This window comes from Strongylocentrotus purpuratus, unplaced genomic scaffold (assembly GCF_000002235.5).
Source record: "Strongylocentrotus purpuratus isolate Spur 01 unplaced genomic scaffold, Spur_5.0 spur5_scaffold_9, whole genome shotgun sequence".
NCBI lineage: Eukaryota > Metazoa > Echinodermata > Echinoidea > Camarodonta > Strongylocentrotidae > Strongylocentrotus > Strongylocentrotus purpuratus.
Genome location: NW_022145615.1, coordinates 15,858,574 through 15,881,892, shown reverse-complemented (window position 1 = coordinate 15,881,892; position 23,319 = coordinate 15,858,574). Strand labels below are relative to the sequence as shown.

The 23,319-nt window shown below is 37.8% G+C and overlaps 1 protein-coding gene across 2 annotated transcripts in view; it reads right to left on the bottom strand.

The window, feature by feature from the left end:
* LOC100890175 overlaps nt 1–23,319 on the bottom strand; it is a 47,268-nt gene that overhangs the window by 18,611 nt on the left and 5,338 nt on the right. For both annotated transcript variants that reach the window (XM_030976484.1, XM_030976483.1), the window contains exons 2-5: nt 18,097–18,201; nt 16,907–17,059; nt 8,145–8,280; nt 7,115–7,327 (exon numbers count right to left, since the gene is read on the bottom strand). In XM_030976484.1, coding sequence (XP_030832344.1) covers nt 7,115–7,327; nt 8,145–8,280; nt 16,907–17,059; nt 18,097–18,168 — 574 coding nt within the window. In that variant the 5' untranslated portion in view covers nt 18,169–18,201. The remainder of the gene's footprint in view (nt 1–7,114; nt 7,328–8,144; nt 8,281–16,906; nt 17,060–18,096; nt 18,202–23,319) is intronic.

Genomic DNA, 23,319 nt, shown 5'->3' with positions numbered 1-23,319 from the left:
ACGAAGACTGGGACAAATTTCTTATCATTTTGATGATTCGAGAACCTTGCAGTACACACAATACTTATATGCTAGCTGATCAACCTTTTCTGATCGATTCCACAACGTTTCTTTCACAATGCATGAACCAGCACTCATGGAAGGCAATTTGGATACATAACATTCACTAATCTCTCTCTATATGTTTGCACAAGTACATGTAGTTCATGAATGACTATAAATCAATGCGGTAACATAAACTCTGTGCCATTCACATACTTACACATAAGAAGTCTAGATTTCTATAAAGAAATCCTAAAATGAGATCTCTCCAAAGAACAAACAGAAGATTAAATGTCAAAAGCTAAAATACAAGGGTAATTCACATGATCCCGCCTCATGCACGAGGGAGTTATTCATTGGTTTGGGGGTGCAAACAAAAAGAAATACAAAGCACACTAGAAAATCACTAAACCTGAACAGCTGATATTCAATCACATATTAACATCAGTTTTCATTTTGAGAGCTTATAATTATTTTGCTTCGTTGGTGGTTTCAAGGTTCTATATTCAAAATACTCAAATAGTGGCCATTGTAGACAGGTATGCGTTGGCGGCCATTTTGATTTTGAATAACTGATTAACAGCACTCGCAAGGCCTCCGCCAGTGCGCAAATAATTCGCCGTGGGCTCAAGATGGCGCACTTCTAGAGACAACATGCATTTTTGCGATGTGAGAAAACCCCGAGGAAAAAAAGCAGAAATGTCTGCTAGGAAAAGGATCTTAGAGAACCCAAATACCATCGCTAAATACTTTGAACAACCTGGAGACAAATCAGATAAAGAAGCAGAAATTATGGACAGTAGCGGGGACAAAATGGATACTCAAAGTATGAGTGAAGTACCTGCCGGTCACATCGATAAATCTATCCCCGAAGCTCTGGGCGTGGAATCTGCCAAAAGTATGATGGACCATGTTGACAAGAAACGACGAACAAACAGCAATGGAGATCAGGCAAGTAACACCGCAGCTAATGATACAAAGGAATTGCTTATCAGGATTATTAACAAAATAGACAATATACAAACAGTAAAGTGGACAAAATGAATAATAACTTGACATACAGACTAGATGTGGCTCTGCAGAAGATAGGCGAAAACAGGAAAGACATCGACGAATTGAAAGACAAACAACAGCACAATGATTTTGAGATAAATGAAACAAAAGACAGAGTAAAAGAGCTTGAGAAAGAAAATCAAAGAATGAAGGAACGTTTTGTTGATCTTGCAGCTAGAGAAATGAGATGCACAGCTGTTTACTTTGGCTTCCCTGAGGGCTGTGAGAAAGGAAATTGTGAAGGGCTAATCCAGTCCTTTGCAGAGTCACATCTGGATATGCAGGGGCAAGACCTACATATAGAGAGAGCGCATCGCTCCGGGCAGGCACGTAAAAGAGAGGCTCCTCGCCCCATAATGGTGGCTTTCAATCGGTATACGGTCAGAAGTGCCATCCTCGCAAGTGCCAGAAAACTCCTAAAAAACAAACCTTTTGTGTATGAGGACAAGGAAAACCCCATTTTAATTGATGAAATGCTACCTAAGGAGATAAGAGACCTACGCAAGAAGATGTCACATACCAGACAGAAGCTGAAGGAAGAGCACGGAAGGGCTTACTTCAAATATCCAGCAAGGCTCTTCTACCGTGACAAGCAAACACAGAAGGAAGTGGAGTATAAGAAAGGTTGAAAATTAAAGACACCGTCAACAGAAAGAAGAAGAATTAAAGCAACAAGTAAGGAAAGAGCAAGATGATAAAGCAACAAAAGGCACTTTTGATTAAGTTTGTTGAACAAGGAGGGTTATATCAGACCATTTTTTCACAGCGCGATGCGTCGCTGGAGCTACGATGAAAGAGGCTGGTGGAACAACCTCATGCACACCTTTTGTGTGCATTTTTTCCTATTGTAACTGTTTATGTTTTTTGTTTGAAATAGTGGGACCAACATTTGATGCTTACATGATGGACAATGGATTTGAAATTAATGACGCATAATGTAAATGGATTAGGGGACTTCAAGGCTAGGAAGCGATACTTCAATTTCCTGTTAAAATTAAAAAAGGATGTAACTTTACTACAGGAAACACATTCCACCGAAAAGGACGAAATCTTGTGGAGAAATCAAATCAGATAAAACATAATATTCAGCCACGGAACATCCATGAGCAGAGGAGTGTGTATAATATTGAGAAGAACTTCGGACGTTAAACTTATTGACTCAGTCAAAGATAAAGGAGTCCTGTAGCTCGGAACCCAAAACCCGGACCCGGCCCGACCCGGCAATTTTCCACATTTCTTAACGGGACCTGGAAAGGTCCGGTAACCCGGTGAGAGTTGGACTGAAATAATATTGACTAGATTCTATTTGAAAGCTACTACAAACACATCTTGTGTGATCTACCAACCTTGTCCTGAATGGATGGCACATCGCTTTATTTTGTTTATCATGCTGTCTGTGAGTCCAGACATAAGTCCCAGGTCAGCATAAATTATCACCCTTAATCCACTCCCTAAAAAGATGAAGCATACATGTAAGGCTAGCTACATGTATGTAGGCATCCTAAAAATAGCTCATTTCCCTGTCAGAGTGCCCATACAACATGCTCTACTATGATTGGTCCGTTTGTCTGCCAATTAAAAACAATAATCACATGTAAGGCACATGATATAGCTTAACCAATATTTACATATATTTTGCAATGTGCGCATAGCAGGACAAAGGCTGCTTGTTGATCCTTTGAACCTTTGAACCCTGTTCAAAGAAACCGCGGTGTAATGTTACACCCAGCTGGGCCCAAGCTGTCTGGCATGCATTAATCTTTGACAGTATTCTAAATTTCTGTGACATGATAGTGAAAGAGATATATCAGATGTGAATGAATTTTTGGGGGGATCGAGAGACTCAATGAAAGAAACTTAAGAAAGAAAAGAAAACATGAGAAAAGCTACATTACGTAAATAATTCTGTACTTTTATTTTTTTTAAAGAAAGAAGATCAAATTGATTTGAGGGGGGAAAAAGGTTTAAAACACAAAAAGGTTAAGATGGAAGGAAGAATGATGATGAATGATGATGAAGATAACTTTTTCCTTCTCATCTCTAAAGACTATCAACATTTCACAAACTTATCATTTTTTCTTCTTTTTTTCTTCTAATCTGGGCTAAATCTTTTTGTTCAATTTTGGTTAAGAATTAAGGCAGAGAGAGACATGGGAATAAGAGAGAGAATGGACCCCAATAATTATCTTGTTTGCTAATTAAATCCGCTTGTCAGGAAGTATTTTGGTGATGGAATTAACGAATAAGGTAATGATGTAATAACGAACAATGAGCTATTTAAAAACTCTTTTTTACTGCCGGGTTTTGTTACCGAGTTGATCTAGATCTAATTCTGGCTACAGTTCTGCCCAGAACTGGTCCGGCCCGAAATGCTCAACCCGGCGGGTTGGAACCCGGTAAGCCTTCCGGGCTACAGCACTAAGATAAAGTAGGACGCTTTTTATGTATCAAAGTTGAAATATACAAGAACATTTTTGTTATAGCCAATATTTATGCATCCAACAATGAAAAAGAGCATGTAGATTTTTTTAATGGTTTTAATTCAATACTGCAAGAATTTAATAATGAAGGTCATACATGTATAATAGGTGGTGATTTTAATCTTATTCAGGATTTGGCCATGGATAGAGAAGGGGGTGCTATGAAAACAATTTGGAAGCATTCTTGTACCCTGGTAGACAGTTTGAAAGATTATTTTAATCTTATCGATAATTGGAGAGTAAGAAACCAAACAACTAAAAGATTCACTTGGAGGAGGTATACACCATATGTCCAATCAAGACTAGACTTCTGGCTAATCACAGAAATGATATATTTCCATGTGTGCTGTCAGACCATGATTATGTTACATTGCACTTACATGTTAAGAAACAGAGAATGGGGCCTTCATACTGGAAATTCAACAACAGTTTATTAAACAATGAGGAGTTTGTTAAGGCTCTTAGTGACAATGTCCCTTTATGGGTTGATGAATATGAACATAAATATGACAAAAAAAATGCTGTGGGACTGGCTAAAATATAAAATACGAGAGTTTACTATCCCATTTTCTAAAAAAGAAAAAATGTGAAAGGAAAAGCTGAGACAAGAGCTAGAGGAAGAGCTGAAAAAAATATATGAAATGGAAGGGGACAGTTTGAAAGAAGAAACTTTAATTAGAAAGAAACAAATTGAAGAGAAATTACATAAAATTTACGACTATTTTGCGGATGGGGCAATTTTGAGGTCAAAGTGCACTTGGTATGAAAAGGGTGAGAAAAGTAACAAGTATTTTTTTATCATTAGAGAAAAGCCTGGCTGAAAATACATGTATTGATGTGTTGGATACAAAGGATGGGCTTATTCGAAAACAAGCAAACATCCAAATGTTTATTAAAGAATCCTTTCAACCATTTTTTGAGAATAGAGATATGGTATATCAAGAGGATTGTATGGAATATATTTGTCAAAGTAGACTTGAGCAGTTAACAGAATCAGAAAAGGCCTCGTGTGAAGGTTGCATATCATGCAATGAGGCAAAAGAGGAATTGATGAAAATGGCAAAAGATAAAACTCCAGGAAATGATGGCATCACAGTAGAGTTTTATGAGGTATTTTGGCCTTTGGTTTCAAAATATATGATTGATTCTTTTAATGCTTCATACAATGATGAGTGTATGTCAGTTTCACAAAGGCAGGGAGTAATAAAAATTAATTCCTAAGCCCAACAAGGGCAAACTTAAACTTGGTAACTGGTGACCAATCACTCTGATAAATGTTGACGCAAAAATCCTTTCTAAATGTTTAGCCAAAAGGATATCTAAAATTATAGAAAATTTGATCAACAGTCAACAGACTGCCTTTGTTAAAGGGAGATATATTGGAGCAGGGATTTGATTAATATCAGATCTCATGTTTTATGCAGATAAAGAGGATTTACAAGGTATAATAATGGCATTGGATCTCACCAAGGCATTCGAATCATTAAGCCATTCATTTATTTTCCAATGTATGGAAGCCTATAACTTTGGGCCCTCACTAATACAGTGGGTTAAAATTCTATATAAAGATATCAGTAGCTGTGTTCTGTTAAATGGGTTCACTACAGGTTACTTCAAAGTTAGCAGAGGAGTAAGGCAGGGTGATCATCTTGCACCTCTGTTATTCATTTTGGGATTGGAAGTATATTTGAATAGAGTAAGAAATAATGGCAATATTGTGGGTTATGAAGTAGGGGGAAAGAAAATAAAATACACAGCTTATGCTGATGACATAACATGTTTTTGCAAAAGTAATGAGTCCCTAAAAAATTGTATTTTCAGAGTTTGAGGAATTTTCAAAAATGTCTGGTCTTTGTATAAATAAATCTAAAACTGAAGGCATGTGGATCGGTAAGAATAGGCATATAGGTGAAAAGGACAGTGCTTATACATGGCCTGAGAATGGCATAAAAGTTCTGGGGATATATTTCTCATATGACTTTGAAGAAGCAAGGAAAATAAACTTTGAAACTCAAATTAAAGAAATGAGAAATATACTTGCTAAATGGAAAAACAGAGCACTAACATTGATTGGCAAAACACAAATCTTGAAGTTTGAAGATCTCAGTAAGAAAAGGATAATGTTTGGATTCATCAAAGATTGGAAAGGGCCCAATATGATGCTATTGTATCACTTGTTGCTTATGTTTAAAAGATATATTTATATCCAAAAATGCAAAAACGCAAAACCATGTTTAAGTGGGCTAATGTCTTTTATCAGTAACACGAAATACAAAGAACTTAACATTGCAGAACAGAAGAAGATTGAAGGAATGCACTATAAGAAATGGTCCCCTGTGGAAGAATTATTTTGATTTTAATCCTATGATATATACTGTAGAAAACAAATTGTTACCCACTATTTCTGACTATTGTTGGACGTTTTTCATCTGTTCTTACCTTTTGTAATTATTGTGCAGTGATTGTTATGATTATTGTTATCATGATGTATGTAAGAATTACTTGAGAAAATAAAAGTTTTAAAAGATAAAAAAAAAAATAATTCGCCGTGGCTTAATTAGGGCTCAGTCTGGCGAAAACAAGGCGGAGAGCTGATCGATGAATCTAACAAACGCAAGTTTATTTTTTGGTGTTTAAAAATTAAATAAAGAAAAAGTGGTATGTTTTTTAGTCAAAATAAAAATACAAAATGATTAAACATGATTTTCTCTCTTTGAAATTGTCCGGCATTTATAAAAAAACGCATATCAAAAATTATTTAAAAGAAATGATATGAATGAGTCTGAAAATTTGATTGACGGACAGGCCGGGCCCACTTACTATGCCTCTTAGATTGCAGGCTAGCTAGGCCAGCAGTGCCTGTACTTGTGCATGACAAACAAGCAAGCCATCGATTGCGAAGTTCATATGACACTGACTCTGGATTGTTATGTTTTCAATAGAAACAGCCCATAATGAATAGTGCAAGAAACAGTATCCTGTCGGTAATTAAATGTTCTGATTGAAGTTTTAATAAAAGCTTAGGATTGAATAGTTAGATCTAGCTTTATAGTTAGCCGCTCTGTGTGAGCTCAAACGCTGCTGTGGCTGGTCGCTACATGGCTGCCGTTGTTCACTATACGGCTGGCCCTGGCGGTCGTTGTGTAGGAAACTTTGGTGGCATGCGGAAGCAAAATGAGTGGCCGCTGGTCGCGTTAGACAGGTGGTAATTGTGGACAGGTTCTATACATGAAATCTCACGGGGTGATTTAAGTGGTCATTATGGACAGGTGGTCGCTAATCTAGGTTTGACTGTAATACCATATTTAAGACACTAATTAATAAACTAACACAGAAAATCTGGTAAATAGGTACATGTAAACGTGCATGAAATTAATTAAGTCAAAAGGTATTTAGTTACACATACATGAATGTAAACCTCTTGCATGTGTAGTATCAAGTTTTACATAGATATGATACAACCATTATTTATTAACAACTGAATATCTTATCAAATCTTGGCTTGAAGTGAAACATTAATTAATTTAGGAGGAACTTACCTTCCACAGGGGAGACCACATTGTTTGAGCACATTGGCTTGGCGACGTCGCTATGACGATTCCAGCCCGTTCCTAGACCTACTACTCCCTGTGGGTCAAAGGCATCAGGAGTCTCCTTGTGGTGATTGTGGGGATGGATGTCTTTGTCACTGTGATTATCACATGTCATGGATAATACCTCTATACTTTCGAGTGATTCTGTGTCTAGGGTATCTGAAATAAAAATGAAAAATTTGAATTATCATGTTCTCCTAACCCTCTATGACACAGTAAACCTCCCAAGAAAAGAAGAGGAAAAAAAAACAGCAGTGAAATTAAACTGTCAAAAAGGTAGTACTAGGAAGTGTCACATTTTTGTGCCTTTAAAGATACAGAGATATTAGGGGCCTTGCATGTACTTAAATTTACCCCCACTTGCCCTTCGCCCTTCGTTTTGCCCTTTGATTTCTGCATTCTCTCAATCCCATAGGCTTACTTCAATTAAGACCCACCTGGTTCCAGTGTGCAATAGGGTAAACATAATATGGTTATTTTGCTGTGATTGTTTTTTTCTTTCTTCTTCTTCTATCCTTTACACGGGGGAGAAGGGATACTGTATATTGTGCATACAAAGCCTAACTGATGATTTCTCTCATTACATTTCTAAATCTATACCAAAAAAAAGGATTATGATGCAATTTTTCATTTAGGCATCAACAAAAACATGACATACATTTGTCTATAAACAATGAAGGTAGACAGTAATATGGGTACCCCCCCCCCCCATGCATGTACAATACACACAAGAACAATTGTTTTTCTTGAAAATTTCTATAATGCTCTTTCGAGAAGCATTTCAATTCAGATTCATGCAAAATCATATTATATCACTTCATAATTCTTACTCAGAAATGAATACTACTACCCTCATCGTTTCCCTACTTATCGTCAACTATGGAAACATTTTTTTGTTTTTTTTTGTAAGAAGAGTTCAAATTGAGAACTAAAAAATATCATATTACAATTTCAAACGCAAATTTGCACAGCCTACCCTTCTCCTGCTGGAATATAGGTGAGAAGCATTCATTCTCTCCAGATTCATTGAGTCGAGAGTTTGAGTCAGCTGGAGACCTGCCCTGACTCCAAAAACCACCTATTCCACCTAACCATGATGAAGATGGGACATTCTGAGCAAGGACACAAACAAAATACCAAAGGAAGAAAAAAAGACATGAATAAATAACTATGCTGGATAAGGAACAGTAATGATAGGAATAAGGAAACGTGGACATCTGTTTGGATTTTTTGGACATTGCATTAAATTGTGGATTTAATGAGTAATGATTATTTTGATTGGATGTTATTTGTAATCATGTTCTTCTAGAGGTCCATTATCTATCATTTTCAATGTGTTTATTTCACATGTAAATTAATGTATCATAATAAATAAAAGTTTTCAATCATATTATTAAGCTACACTTGTACATGGTAATTTCAATGAGAAATGGATTAAAATCATGGTTTACCATGATATAATACAACCATTTTTTCTCTTTGTTTAGGTGTACAGGTATGTCATCATGGTATGATTAAAAATGTCAATAAATTACATGCATATCAAAGGTAATGTACTAGGTGGTTAAATACTGGTATATGTTTAAAATAAGTTTGAAATGTTTTTAAGATTAAACAGGTGAAAAATATAGTATTGACTTCCTACTGAATAATTCCTCTACATGTTGTTCCAATATGGATGGTTCTAATGTTATTGGGATATTAATTCTTATTGAAAGTAACCTTTTTCGGTTCTTCCGTACATAAAGCTAATTTTTGTTAAACTTAAAGGGTTTTTAAAAAAATATATAAATTATAAGACAAATTAAGTAACAATTCAAATAATTCCACAACCATGTCAACATGGTAAATACAGGTACATGTACAGTGCGTCCCAGAAAAAACGAAACCGAGAATTATCAATGTTTTGTCATAACTTAATCACAATTATAATTGATAAATGACACATATTTGGAAAGCTTAAATACTCCTCTTTCATTTGATGTAATTCATATAATGCATATTTCATGCATGAGTGATTAAAATGAATTTGAAGAGAGGAAACCAAAAAGTCATTTGGCGGACGGTATCTGAATTTCAAAGAGAAAATTTGTCAAATATGATGACCCAGAAAATTTGGCAATTCTATGTTGCGAATTGCAAAAAATGGCCTGATTCGTACTCTCTTTTAATAGTTAAGTGATTTTGAGCATTTTTAAATTTTGACGCGCGCGTAGGCGTGTGTCATGACCTTAATTGACCTTTGCTGACATGACCTGTTGACCCTTGACCTGAAGTATATGTGATATGAATATGAATGACCTTTGATGACGCATCATGAAGATATGATGGATAATGTGATTTCACAAAATGGCACCTGGATGACGTCATTTAAGACTTGATGACCTTTAAAATGTTCATGTCACGTCTCATGACAATGACCTATGACTGTGCCAAAATTGAAAGGAATTGACTAAACTGATCTTGAGTTATCCTCGGAACAAAAAAGGGGGAGAAATAAAAAAAAATAAAGAATAATAAATAAATAAAAAAAGAAAGAAAATTCTGACGAAATCAATAGGTGATCTGTCTACGACAGACCACCTAATAAGGGAATTCTTTTCCATTGTACATCCCGAGAATGAGACATTTTACATGTATTTTAAAATTGTGTATGTTTTAAATTGTAATACTAGTAAGAATCATCCTTTACCACGATTTGTATTAGGAGGCTGTTTCAAAAGACAACACTTGAAAATGCTCTTAAATAAGTATCTATTTATTTACTTGATGACCGATTGATGGATGGATGGGTGGATGGATGGGTGGATGGATTGATTGGTTGGGTTGGTTGATTGATCTTAACTCTTGCTGTGCCGATATCACAGGTGACAAACAGTATAGGTTAAACATGTATCTTAGCTTGCACATTGCTCCAACAGGTATGTGGATACCAATTAGATGTTCGGAGCGTAAATCAAGTATTCTAGTTATCTGTGAAACATTATAGATTCATAGAATAAAACTTTTTTACAGGATCCTTCAAATGTCTCTGTTTAACAGGGGTGATAGTGAGCACTAAAAAAAAAAAGTTTTTTGTTTTCCCCTCAACCACGCCCCCCTTGAGTAAAAAAAAAAAGAAGAGGATTCGCGGGGAAAGTATGGCATCTAAAAAAGAACATTTCCCCCTTTCGAGTAAGAAAATTTGGCAAAATAGGGAAGAATAGAGAAAATAAGGGGGAATCAGGAAAATCAGGATAAAATAGGGAAGAAAAATAAAATCGGGAAAAAATCGGGGAAATTTTTTTAAAAAATCTGGAAACCGATTTAAATCAAGTTTTTATCAGGCCTGGTTTAACGATAAACGATGGTTAATGAATAGGCAAGAGAAAAGGGACAAGCAGTATTAAAGCCCATTTATATTTCACACTAGCTTATATACATGTATGTATGCAAGGGACTTCTCCTACTGACTTCGATGCAACGGCGAATCAACAACTTCTTCGTGAACATTGCAAACGACATTCCTAGATTGGACCCTTCTAGTTTGCCGTCATATCTACCGGCTGACCAACCACTTCCCCTTGTTCAACCATGGGAAGTTTATCGCGAGTTGAAAGCCATAAAACAACGGAAAGCTCCTGGACCGGACGGCATTTCGGCCAGACTTGTCAAGAAATTCTCTTATGAGCTTTGCTCTCCGCTTACTGATATTCTAAACGCATCTTTTAGTCAGTCCATTGTACCAGAGCGTTGGAAGAGAGCGCATGTTGTTCCCATTCCCAAGACATCTCGAGCATCTATCGATAACCTCAGACCAGTATCTTTGACTGATCATTTTGCCAAGATAGCCGAAAAGTTCATTGCTAAGTGGACTTTCAGCGACATGGAGAACAACATAGACCCAGCACAATTCGGGAACATGAGGGCTGTATCCACCTCTCACTACTTGATTGATCTCCTACAAATGATTCACAGCAACGCTGACAAGCCCAAAATCATTACTACAATGGTGACAACGGACTTCAGTAAAGCGTTCGATAGGATAGACCACAATATAGCTGTCCTCAAACTGCTCCAGATGAACGTCCGTCCGAGTGCTGTAGCATGGATAGCGAACTTTCTCACCAAACGACAACAGAGCGTGAAATATCGAACGACGCTCTCTGATTGGCTGGAAGTTTCTGCAGGGGCTCCACAAGGGACTAGACTCGGTCCTATTATCTTCCTGGCTATCATCAATGAGGCATGCCGGAGGTCACCGTCGTCTTACTGGAAATATGTGGATGACCTAACCATGCTAGATTGCAGGAAATCCCCATCGCCACCGAATATCCAGTCAAGCGTGAGCAACCTACAAGAATGGACTGTAGACAACAACATGAAACTGAACCACAAAAAGTGTTCTGTGATGACAGTAACTTTCATGCGTGAACCACCCCCACCGCCTGTCATCCAAATTGATGGACATGACATTAGCCGAGTAGATTGTGTCAAATTACTAGGGGTTTTCATCCAAAAAGATCTAAAATGGACTTCTCATGTCAATGAAATTGTTAAGAAGGCAAACATGAGGCTGCATATGCTGAGAGTTCTCACTAAATTTCGATTGCCCTTAGATGATCTAGTGCTCATTTACTGTTCATACATAAGGCCAGTGTTGGAATATTGTGCGCCCGTTTGGAACTCCGGCTTGTCTGCCAAACAAAATGAACAAATAGAGAGAATTCAAAAGCGAGCGTGCCGCCTCATGTTAGGGCCACGTTTTGTCTCGTATCAAAACGCTCTTCAACTGTGTAAAGTGTCCTCTTTGAGTGACCGCAGAGAATGTCTGTGCCTCAAATTTGCAAAGAAGCTGCTCGAGCCTGGGTCAAAGTTTAGTCATTGGCTACCCCAAACACGTGGGGACTCCCATTCTCGAAATCTGAGAAATAAAAGCAAGCTCACTGAAATGCCATGCAAAACGACACGGTATAGAAACAGTCCGTTGCCATATCTAGTCAGATTGTTAAACGTTCATAGTACTGAATAATTACTAGTTTCACCTTCGACGAACACATTCATTGTTCTCTACTACTTTCACTCTCTCATTACCCCTATTTTCTCCTCTATGTCAGTGCTGTGCTGCGGAGCGAGGAGACCCTCTTCATGGCTTCCTTGTTCTCTAGCTCTCTGTCTTGTTACTCTCACTCTTTGTCTCCCCTCTCTCTCTCTCTCTCTCTCTCTCTTTCTCTCTCTCTCTCTCTCTCTCTCTCTCTCTCTCGCTCTCCCTCTCTCTCCTCTCTCTCTATCTCTCTTTCTCTCCCTATCTCTCTCCCACCCTCCCCCCTCTCTCTTACTTTTCTCACTCTCCTTCTTTCTCTCTTTCTCCATCTCTCTCTGTCTATTTCTCTGATATAACTTCCTAAATAAAAGGGTGACATGTGAATGCATTTTTGAATAATGTTACTATAGAATTTTACTTTTTTAAACTAAATCAGATTTAATTGTACAAAATTTCTGTTTGACTTTTTAACAATTCCCAAGATGATGCACATTATATCGAATATTACAATGGCAACCTTTTAACCATGTTTTTTATGCGAAACTTATCTTATTTTTATGCAATATTCTACATGTACCTTTTACTAAATTGGCCCAAATACAAAATTTTCTGCATTTTAACTACAATGTATACTTGTTTAAATCATTGTAGCATCTATTTGATTTTATGATTCCTGGATTTGGTTTCTGTTGTTGTCTCTGTTTCTGTTATTGAAGAAAACACCATAACCATACCTTACCCATCTGGCTATGCATTTTCAAACCAAAGCATTTAATTTTTTTTAATATAAAAAATGTATTACTATTCATATATTGTATAATTTCAATATATAATTTTATTGCAAATATGGTAATACAATTCGAATTTCTGTACATGTACCAAGCAATTTGCCAAGGTCGTTAAAGCACAATTACAATTATATATCATATGTACAAAAGAATTCCAATTTTACTACCATAATTTTACCATGCATAATGTTTTACGTGTAATTTTACTCTGTCATTGATGTATACTTTGTAAAAGAAACTGCAATTCGGCTCTCGGGCCGCGAATGTTTTTGAATGAAATAAACCATTTTAAATAAATAAATAAATAAATGCATACATTTGAGGAAGATACTGTATGTTTAGGATCATTAGATAAGGTATTAATGCTCTTTTCAGTATTGGATAATGGCAGTAGTAATCCTTTGTACACAGATTAGTTACATGTGCTGAGTGCCCTTTTTAAAATGTATTTTCAGATGAAAAAGCCATATTTCCCATAAATTTTTAGAAAAACATTTTAATTTAATTGATTTCATCAACTTTATATACCTGTATCATACCCATGTCATGTACACACTGGGTATTCTCAGTTAAGTGGGTGATCTTTAGCTTTTGTAACCTACTTAATAGTTTAAATTGACCATACAATCTTTGGTTATATGACATCATTTGGAACAACCTCTATAAAAATGAAAACCTGATGATTTGCAAACACACAGCAATGTAAATAGCAAGAGGAGAGGTTGAAAAATTGAAATTTGCTATTCTCACATCTATCTTTGCCCCTCATTTGAACTAGTTAAAGTATAAAAATGTCTGTTAACAGTTTAATGTAACGTCCGAAACATGCTAACAGCATACCAGAATGTGCTGTTAAAATGGCTGAATATTTTTTATGAGCAACTTGTATTGAGATTTTTGGGGTTAAATTACAATTAAGGATATACTAAAGCAGCCAGCCATGCATTGTATCACAAAGTGTGGCTTCAATACGTTATGTTTTATAAGTCAATTTTGTAGAAAATTTAGATATTTTACAGAAAATTCGTTTTTTTTTCTCCATCATATTCCTTCATATTTGTATATTTAAATCTAAATAAAATTATAAAAATAGTGTTTTTAACAGGAGTGTGCATTGTGAAATCGTAACAATGCACATATGATAGAAAATTAGTGGAAATTTGATTTTGAGTAAATAAGTGTTTAAAATCAATGCAAAGAATTAAAGAGAAGCGACATGTGGATGGGGATAATGTAATGCATATGTAATTTTTGTGGCTGGCAAAATAATAGGCTCAATAGGCTTAATTGAGGGAGGGGGGGGGGGGGTATACTATGCTTGCGATAGCCTTTGTGCCTCTGAAGTTTGAGAGTGTGATACAAATACATAATGCGAGTGTGATGTAACGGCGTGGTGATGATTTTTTTTTTCTTCTTAAAAACTCCTCTGTACAAACATCGTAATGGTGCTTACGTAAGCTGGTTCGGGTTAAGATAAGATGGTTCGGGTAGTGGTGACGGGACAGAGACTTTGGGTTGTTTGCTGAACATGATTAATTACTACCTATCCACAATGATCTGATTGGTGGAAATATCCGGAAGAGTCCATGAGAATATGCATGGTAGAGAATATTGGAGAAGCACATCAACGAGAATTTAGCTGGTAAAGTCTTAATTCTTTTTTGCCCATGCCCAAATATTGACCATAATTTATTATTTCATCAATAAGATCTAGTATTCATTAAAAAATGATTTTAAATAATAATGATCTTATCAAATAAAACAATTAAATGCCCTCAGACCCTTGTAAATAGTACTGATCAGGAAGTGGGAAAATTGGAATCTCATTTGCATAGATAAATTGCCTCTCAGCCAACTGTTGTTCTAATTTTTGTTTACATCCACCCATCACTTGTGTTTTTGAGTTTAGAGAAACATCATCCAAAAGGCAAAAACCTGACGTAATATTTCATGAACCGGCCCCTGTCCATTTTTGCCCCTGCTCATGAATAATTGTTATTATTATTATTATTATTATTTATTTGACCATTCATATAAAAAGCACAAATACAATACAGCATGGCAAGAGACGAGTACATAATAAGAATAAACAAACACATGCAAAGAGATAAGGGAGCAGCAAGTGGGTCAGGGTGCACAAAAGTGAAGTTCATCACTGTTGCCCCGGAGGCATGTGCCCCCACACATGCTACTCCCAGTACATAATTAAAATGAATCACCTCCGAGTAAGACTGACTTTGTCTAAGCCAATCATATCTGCATCTCTGATAAATGTGTAACTGGATTCCTGTCTTGTGTACGCTGCCGTCGTCCCTAATCGACTGTCTAATCATTCTCTTTATTCTAGTCACAGCTCCACTCTTTCTCGCGTGCTTGTCTTGTGCATGCTGTAATCTTCCCCAATTGACTGTCCAATCATAATCTTTGTCCCAGACACACCACCACTCTTTCTCATGCACCCGCTCGATAGAACAAGAGCAAGCATGCTTAGATAGCCAGTGTCTTTGAAGTGTAAGAACTGTAAACGCTGATATTTGCGAATGATTCATTTTACATGCTGAGCGACCCCAAAACATATTTGCAGGTTCTTAAATTCGCAAGCAATTCAACCCGTTCGAAACATGCATAAGAAGTCATGCTTATATTTTCATGAGTTCTAAAATTTGGAAAAATTAAGGTACCACGTATGTTTACAGTACACTGTACGCAAGTCTATGAGGCTGTTCACACCGGCAGAGATAGCGCGGTCTAGCTAGACCACGCTATCTCTGCCAGTGTGAACCCGAGCTACGATAGCACGCCGGAAGTCATCGTTCTACACGCGGGGAATTTTATACTCATTCTATTTTGGTGCGATCTGAATCTGAATCGGTACAACTTAACACTCCGGGTTCGTAATAGCATGCGAAATCTTTGACCGCTCTGACCTCATGACGTCACGCGTCATGGCAACAGGACCTCTCAAAAAAGGGGGTGCTACGATCTCACTGCGGTGTGGATCCGGCCAATGCCAATGGGCGTACCGTGGGTCGCGCTACCCTTGGGTGTGAACACGCCCAGGGTCCCCCTTGCGGTGTGAACACGCCCTATGAGAGCTTCCTGCTTCAAGCGCATAGCCAGCATTTAGGTCCGACATCATTCACTATACGTGCTTGCAGGCTGTGTGGAATGATTTCGGGGCAAAAGAAAGTTAAGCTCCAATGAACTGTCATATGCATGACGAGCAGTGAAACAGGAATGATTAACAATGTTTTTCCTTGATAAAGGGACACAGGATTTAGCTCATCATAGCCAAAATCTTGCTATAGCCGATCTTGTTATAAGAGGTTCCTGCAACCACAGAATTACACGTAAATTAGATCAGGCCCATGCGATATCCTCGTTATTTACCTCGTTATATCAAGTTTCCCCTGTATCTCATGTTCTGCAAATTGTTCCTGCATGACTGTGCAGTAAATTTTCAATATATCATGGTTTGGGGTGCGTGAATGCGTAAATAGGTGAATACGCGTTAAAATGCAGACAGTTACGACAACAGATGTATGCACGCAGCCTAGCTATACACTGGGATAAGGAAGAAATAAGTTTTTTATTCTTATGTGTAAGGGTATATATCGCACTCACTTTCAGGATATTTAACTTGTCATTCAAACTCTTGAAATCAGTCATCAGCTCATGGGAAACACCCTTCTATTCCAATCAAGGCCTTTCAAATTATATCAATATTGATGCAATAACTCAAACTTTGGCTAATATCTGGGTGAGTTACCAGCAAATATAAAAGCTCATGCAAATTAGCTCAGACATGAAAGTATGATCGTGTTTTTGTTTTTTCATTTGTTCATGTTTAACCTACTATCTGGATGAATTGTCCTGTACTTTATTTGCCCCAAAGTAATCTATGCCTGTTCTGAAAAAGTTCTTTACCTGTGCCTGGTCTATGGAATGCTCTCTCTGGTTCCATGGTAGGCTGCCTGTGCTGCTCTGGCTGTTAGTCCTCTTAGCATGGTAGGAGACTGCATCCTCTTCCACAGCAACACAGTCTGATGAAGATACAGACCCAATGTCACTGTCAGAACCCTGAAATCACATAGGAGAAAAGCTTTTATACATTTGCCACTCTCCAGTCTCCACCCAGGTGTAGTACATATAAATCGGTACCTGATAGAAATTTAGTCCTTGACTGCTTTGAGTGCCTAAAAGGTAATACAAGGTATTGGATCATGAATTTGGTTCAAATGAACATATTGGAAGCATAAGCGATCCTACGTACAATATTCAGTGATCATTGTCGCAGTTGGAAACAAGTCTAAAGGGATAAAATTGTGAATAATAAACTCTTCATGTTGTTTAGTCCCCTCAAGTTTGATATTACTTGAGCTTCAAAACAATGTTTCTTGACCAAAATCGACCGATTTTCTATTCCCGTTTTTAGAAATTATATATCAGAACTGCATATTCTGAGATTTTCATGGTCGCAGCTACCATCGTCTGGCTGTAGGCGCTATTTGAAATTCATCAAGAGCACAGATAAATTTGATATTTTAATATCTCGAAATCTGAAGCGTTTTAGAGCCCATTTTAAAAAAAATTCTAACATTAGGTTTCACAATGGTAATGCAAATTTTAAATTTAATAATTCAATCCTGTTGAAATATTACCAAAACTTTGTATTACCTTTAAGGCATCTGGGCTAAAGACAGGGCAATACTTTGTAGGGACCTTGAGCATGTCCTGGGATGGTTGTGTGTGCAATTTAAATATAGCTATTATTTTGCTATCCACTAAACGATCCTGAATTCAATCCCCCCAAAAGATTATTTGAATCTTTTTTAAATGAATACTGTCTATCTTCAACAACTTGAACACATCTTTCATGAATTTCTAACAATTTGTTGCCACTTGTCAACATTTTACTTATCGTCTTCTCCAAGTTGGTTGCAATAGTATATCTGTTATTATCACATACTTGTAAGTAGGTCAGAAGAATGAATTCCGTATCTCCAGCTCTTTGGAGCCAAACAATATCAATCACAAGGACATGCAATCGAACACTTTGGAAATACTGGTACATACTAAATTAATTGAACTGAAATCACAAGATTATTTCAACCAACCTGGACATTTCCCTCTTCATCAATCAATGTCCATCTTCCTCCATGTTTAACTGCATCATCTGATGCAGCCATCTTGAGAAAGGCATCAAGTGAAAGCTTCTACTTCTGAAACCACAATATTAAAACAAACAGTAGTTGGTCTAGAGTCCAAAAGTTATAACACTACATTACATGTAGCAATAATCACTATCATGTCATTATTGTTTCTTGAGCAATTAAGCATTTAAATGTCAAATTATGGGAAGAGATTGCTGTTTTGAATGAGTTGTCATAGAAAATTTAATTCTGACTTTCACTTTTTGGGAGAAGAAAAAAAAGGCTACCAGTAGGCTCTATGAAGTACCGGTATGAGCAGGATATTTGGATGTTTTTACTTTTTACCTTGATCATCAACATAGAAGTTGCTCGAGATTGACACAGCGCCACATACAATGTACATGTATGGATTGTGAGTGATTCAGAATTGTCAGGAAATCTGTTTTAATACTTGATTCCCTGCAACATAATCTCAGAAAAATTTCTTACCTCATGGCATCAGGCACAAGCCAACACAATTCACAAGCCACTGTTAATTATAGACAATACACTTTTCATATACACAGACAGCAGAGCTACCAAGTATCACGCATTAGGCGTGACATCATGCATTTTGAGGGTCTGAAATGGCTCTTACGCACGACGCGCGCGCTAGATTTTGAAAAAAACGCTATACCTTATACCCTCGCACGCGCGTGCCGAATCATTAAATTGTCACGCATTGCCGATCTTTGAACTTGGCGTCTCTGAGACAGTTGTTTTAAAAAAGCAATTTAAAGAAGTTTACGAGCAATATTTCATAATTTCATCTAAGACTTACATGTACATGTATGTTGGACAATATTATTAATATTATTCATGATCAACATTTTAATTATATGTTTTCAACGTATACATTTGAGACACCACATTTTGAGAGCAGAATCCCCTAATTCTGATTGCATTCATGCTCTCAGTAGAAAGAAATAAGTTTCGGTAGTTCTTATGGGGTGTCCAATGTTATTAGTATTGTAGTGGCACGCTGATTTGGGCAAAACATTGACCGGGGGGGGGGGGGAGGGGGCTATAGCAATAGAGATGTTGGGTTCAGTTGATCATTTGCATGGTTATTAGTTTGAGTTAATTTGTATACATCTAAAGTTAAACAGAATTAGTTATGTCCCCGATAGTATGCCAGGTAAGGGAAACACCCCATGGACTTGAATTTCTGCATTAGATTTACAGGTGTTAATTTTTGATAAACACGTTAGACAATAGACTGTTTTTCTGGGGATTGAACATTCTTGCGGGGCTCTAGGCTCCTCTTACTTTCTCCAGTACGCAGTCAGAACCACTCTATTTATTGTTCTTTGTCATTGGTTAGATTTAATTGAATGTATACCGGTAACTCTCTCTTATTAATTGATAGATTGAACTAATCTTGAGGTCGGGTGGCTTACGGATCATTCTATATACCGTATTTGCCGGCAATAAGGCCGCAGCACCGCATAGGCCGCACCCCAAAATTTGACATTTCGTAGAGGAAAAAAGAGAAAAAAACAACAAATGGACAAAACAAAATAATCGTAATTTTCTTGTACAACACTATTTTTCCTACAAAGTGATACCAAATTCATCAATCTTTATAAATGACCAAGAATTTTACCTAAAAAATGATCGTAATTCAGCAGATCTTTGTCGATTGTTAAGCTAGTACTGTATTGCACGCAGAGTTGGTATCATACCCATACCACGTTGTGCGGTGTAATCCGGAATTGGGACTTCGATCTGCGCAGTTGAGTTGCGCGGCAGCTAGCTCCGTAAGTAACGGTCTGTCCCTTCTTTTACTTTTTGGCGATGCAATGGTACAGACTTTAGATCTTGATCTATAGCAGATTTTATTAGAAAAATAAGTTATGGTGTTTATTTTCGTCTTCATGTCAACAATGCAACATATATTGTTGGTAAGTTGTGTGGAGTTATTTTATTTCATGAGTCTCCATAAGAGCTCACATGAGAACCTACCTCGCGCATGCGCAGTCATTTCACTTCTTTGCATGGTTTTACTGAGAAGTAACTTCTCAGAGCAGTCAAATTTTACATGAAAAATACACTTTTTCTTTGTCATAGACAATTGTTTCTTTGAGAAACAAAGCTTGTTTATAGGTTGTTATCTGGATTTATCTGTTTCGACTTCTTCAAGAGCAATTTTGAGCTCCGAAACTTCTTTTGATTATGTCGTCGATCGAAGATCGAGTGGCTGTGTCTGACCGCCCAGCCGTCCCTTCGACAAAAAACCCTGGCGGCGCACTGGAGGAGCGAAAGCGCTCTGCTGGCTCGTCCACTCAGATGGGCAGGAAAAATCTATGAAATCAGCGGAAGTTTTTCCTGCAAAAAAGAGAAAAGCAGAGGTTGTTCCCGCAAAAATGAAGAAAGCGGAGGCTGTTCCCGCTTCATCCACAGTCTCCAAAGCACCGGATAGCCAGGAGCATAACTTTGGGGACAGACTCAATAAATTGGAAAATATGTTTGCCCGTGTCATGAACAAAATGGAGGCTATGTCGAACCAACCAGCACGTGTTGATGTTGGCGGAAAGTCTGCTCACGTGGAAACGGAGAGCCAAGTTTTTCACGGCCACGGCGGCCATCTTGATCAAGTTGATGAACGAGATGAGGAGTTGGGCCCTTGCTACGATTACGATGACATTCAATCAGATTACATGGGCCAACAAACAAATACTACTAGCTCAGCCTCAGATACTTTACCAGCTATTGCAGCCTAGTTTGCCTTGCCTACTGGTATTGGAGAACCAGTAGAGGAAGATCTTGCCAATTCAGTCACCTATATGACTATCCATCAATTGGAGGAAAAAACTTTGGAAGATACATCCTCAAAATATTTCCTACCAAGCAACTGTCGCTCCTCAGACACGTCTAAAGTTAACCAGATTATTTGGGATAACTTATCTCCAACTACACGTGGAAGGGACTTGAAACTGCAAAGAGAGCAGAAATCCCTATCGAGAGGACTTAGTGCTTTTGTTCAATCCTTGCCAGCGGACAATTACTGATAAAAAGGAGGATGCGCTTGCCCTCCTATGCAACTCTCTGTTTGAGATGAACTGCTTACACAATGAATGCATCAAACCTGACATGAATCCAGCGTGTACGCATTTGTGTAAGCCTTCTGCCCCCATTACTAACTTTCTATTTGGGGATGATCTCAAAGATGAGCAAAGAGCTGCTTCAGAGGTAGTGAAAGGACAGTCTCAGCGACATTTTCTTGTGCCATTACCATCCTTACAAGAAACTTCCTGAGGCCGGCTTCTCTCGGCGACAATACCGAAGTGCAGGTTGGACCTCTAACTCTACCAACAGATACCCTTCAAGCTCTGCACCCAGCCGTCCTTTTTTAGGCCAGCGCTCTCGGCGGCTCAGAATCAGAGAAGCCTGCCGCCTGCCTCGACATCAACGAGGCCAGTACAAGCACAGAACCAGAGACGCTCGAAGCCAGGGACGTTCCAGTGGAGGACTTAACTACTCACACTACCACGAATGAGGTAGGTAGTAGTATACACAATGACCGTCCTGTTGGAGGTCGACTGAGGCTATTTTATCAGAACTGGTGCACAATCACTTCTGACACTATCATTCTCCAAGCTATAAAGGGCTATAAAATAGAATTTGACCAGGCACTCATGCCCCCAGTCCGCACCAAGCCATCCTTTCCTTTCAGGAAAAGCTCATAAGAAGAAGATAGCATCAATTCAGAGATCATAAAATTGGCTAGTAAGAATGTTATTGAACCCTGCATTAAGCATGAAGAAGGGGAATTCTTGTCAAATATTTTTACTCGACCCAAGAAATCAGGAGAGTGCGCTTAATTATCTCTCTGAACTGAACAAAAATCTTTTGGGTCAGCATTCCAAGATGGATAATATCTATGATGCTGCTCTCCTGCTCTCTCAAGGTTGCTACCTAGCCTCAGTCGACCTCCGTGATGCTTATTATTATATCCCAATAAATCTCAAATTCAGGAAGTACCTGAGATTTATGTGGCAAGGGAAATTGTGGCAATTCAAATGCCTACCAAATGGGTTGAGCATTGCCCCGAGGTTGTTTACAAAAGTCTTAAAACCAGTCTTTGCACATTTGAGGGAAGCAGGACATACAGTGCTGGGTTATTTGGATGATACCATCATTGTAGGAGATGATGAAGCTGTTGTAATAAGTGCATTACAAGCCACCACTCAGATATTATTTGATTTAGAATTTATTGTGCATCCTGATAAATCAGTTTTGAAACCCACTCAAAGTTGACCTTCCTTGGTTTCACCTTGAACACCGTAGATATCACAATTACTTTGCCTAATGAGAAGGCTAAAGATTTTGCTGCAGTTTGTGCAGACCTCTTACAAAACCACAAGCCTTGTACAAGGCAGGTTGCACATGTTATAGGGAAACTAATTTCAACCTTCCCAGCAGTACAGCACGGCCCTCTCTTTTACAGAACCCTAGAAAGAGACAAAATTCTAGCTCTAAAATTGAATCATGGGCACTTTGACACGCCCATGACCTTATCAAATGGGTCAAGGGAAGATCTTTAATGGTGGATAATGTTAAGCAGGCTTCCTCACCAATTAGACGCAAAAATGCCACCTTAGAAATTAGAACCGATGCTAGCAGCATCGGCTGGGGAGCTTCAAACATGAATACCCACACAGGGGGAAGATGGAATGAACAGGAATTAAGTTAGGCTAGAAATAATGGAATAAACTATCTTGAGAATCTAGCTGCCTTCCTGGGACTAAAATCCTTGTGTTCAGATATGAATAATTGCCACATACTATTGAGATCGGATAACACCACCGCTGTTGCATATATAAATGCCATGGGCGGGACAAAATCACTAGATTGTAACACCATGGCTAGGACCATATGGAATTGGTGTATTGAGCTTGACATTTGAATCACAGCAGCTCATCTGCCAGGCAAGCACAATGTAGAAGCAGATGAGAGGTCTAGAAAGTTCAATGACAGAACAGAATGGATGCTTGATAAAAGAGAATTTGAAAACCTATTGCTCATTTCGGTCGCCCAGAAATAGACCTTTTGCATCCAGGCTCAATACTCAATTAGATCGTTATGTATCTTGGTTCCCTGATCCATATGCAGAATCTGTTGATGCTTTTACTCTAGACTGGAGTA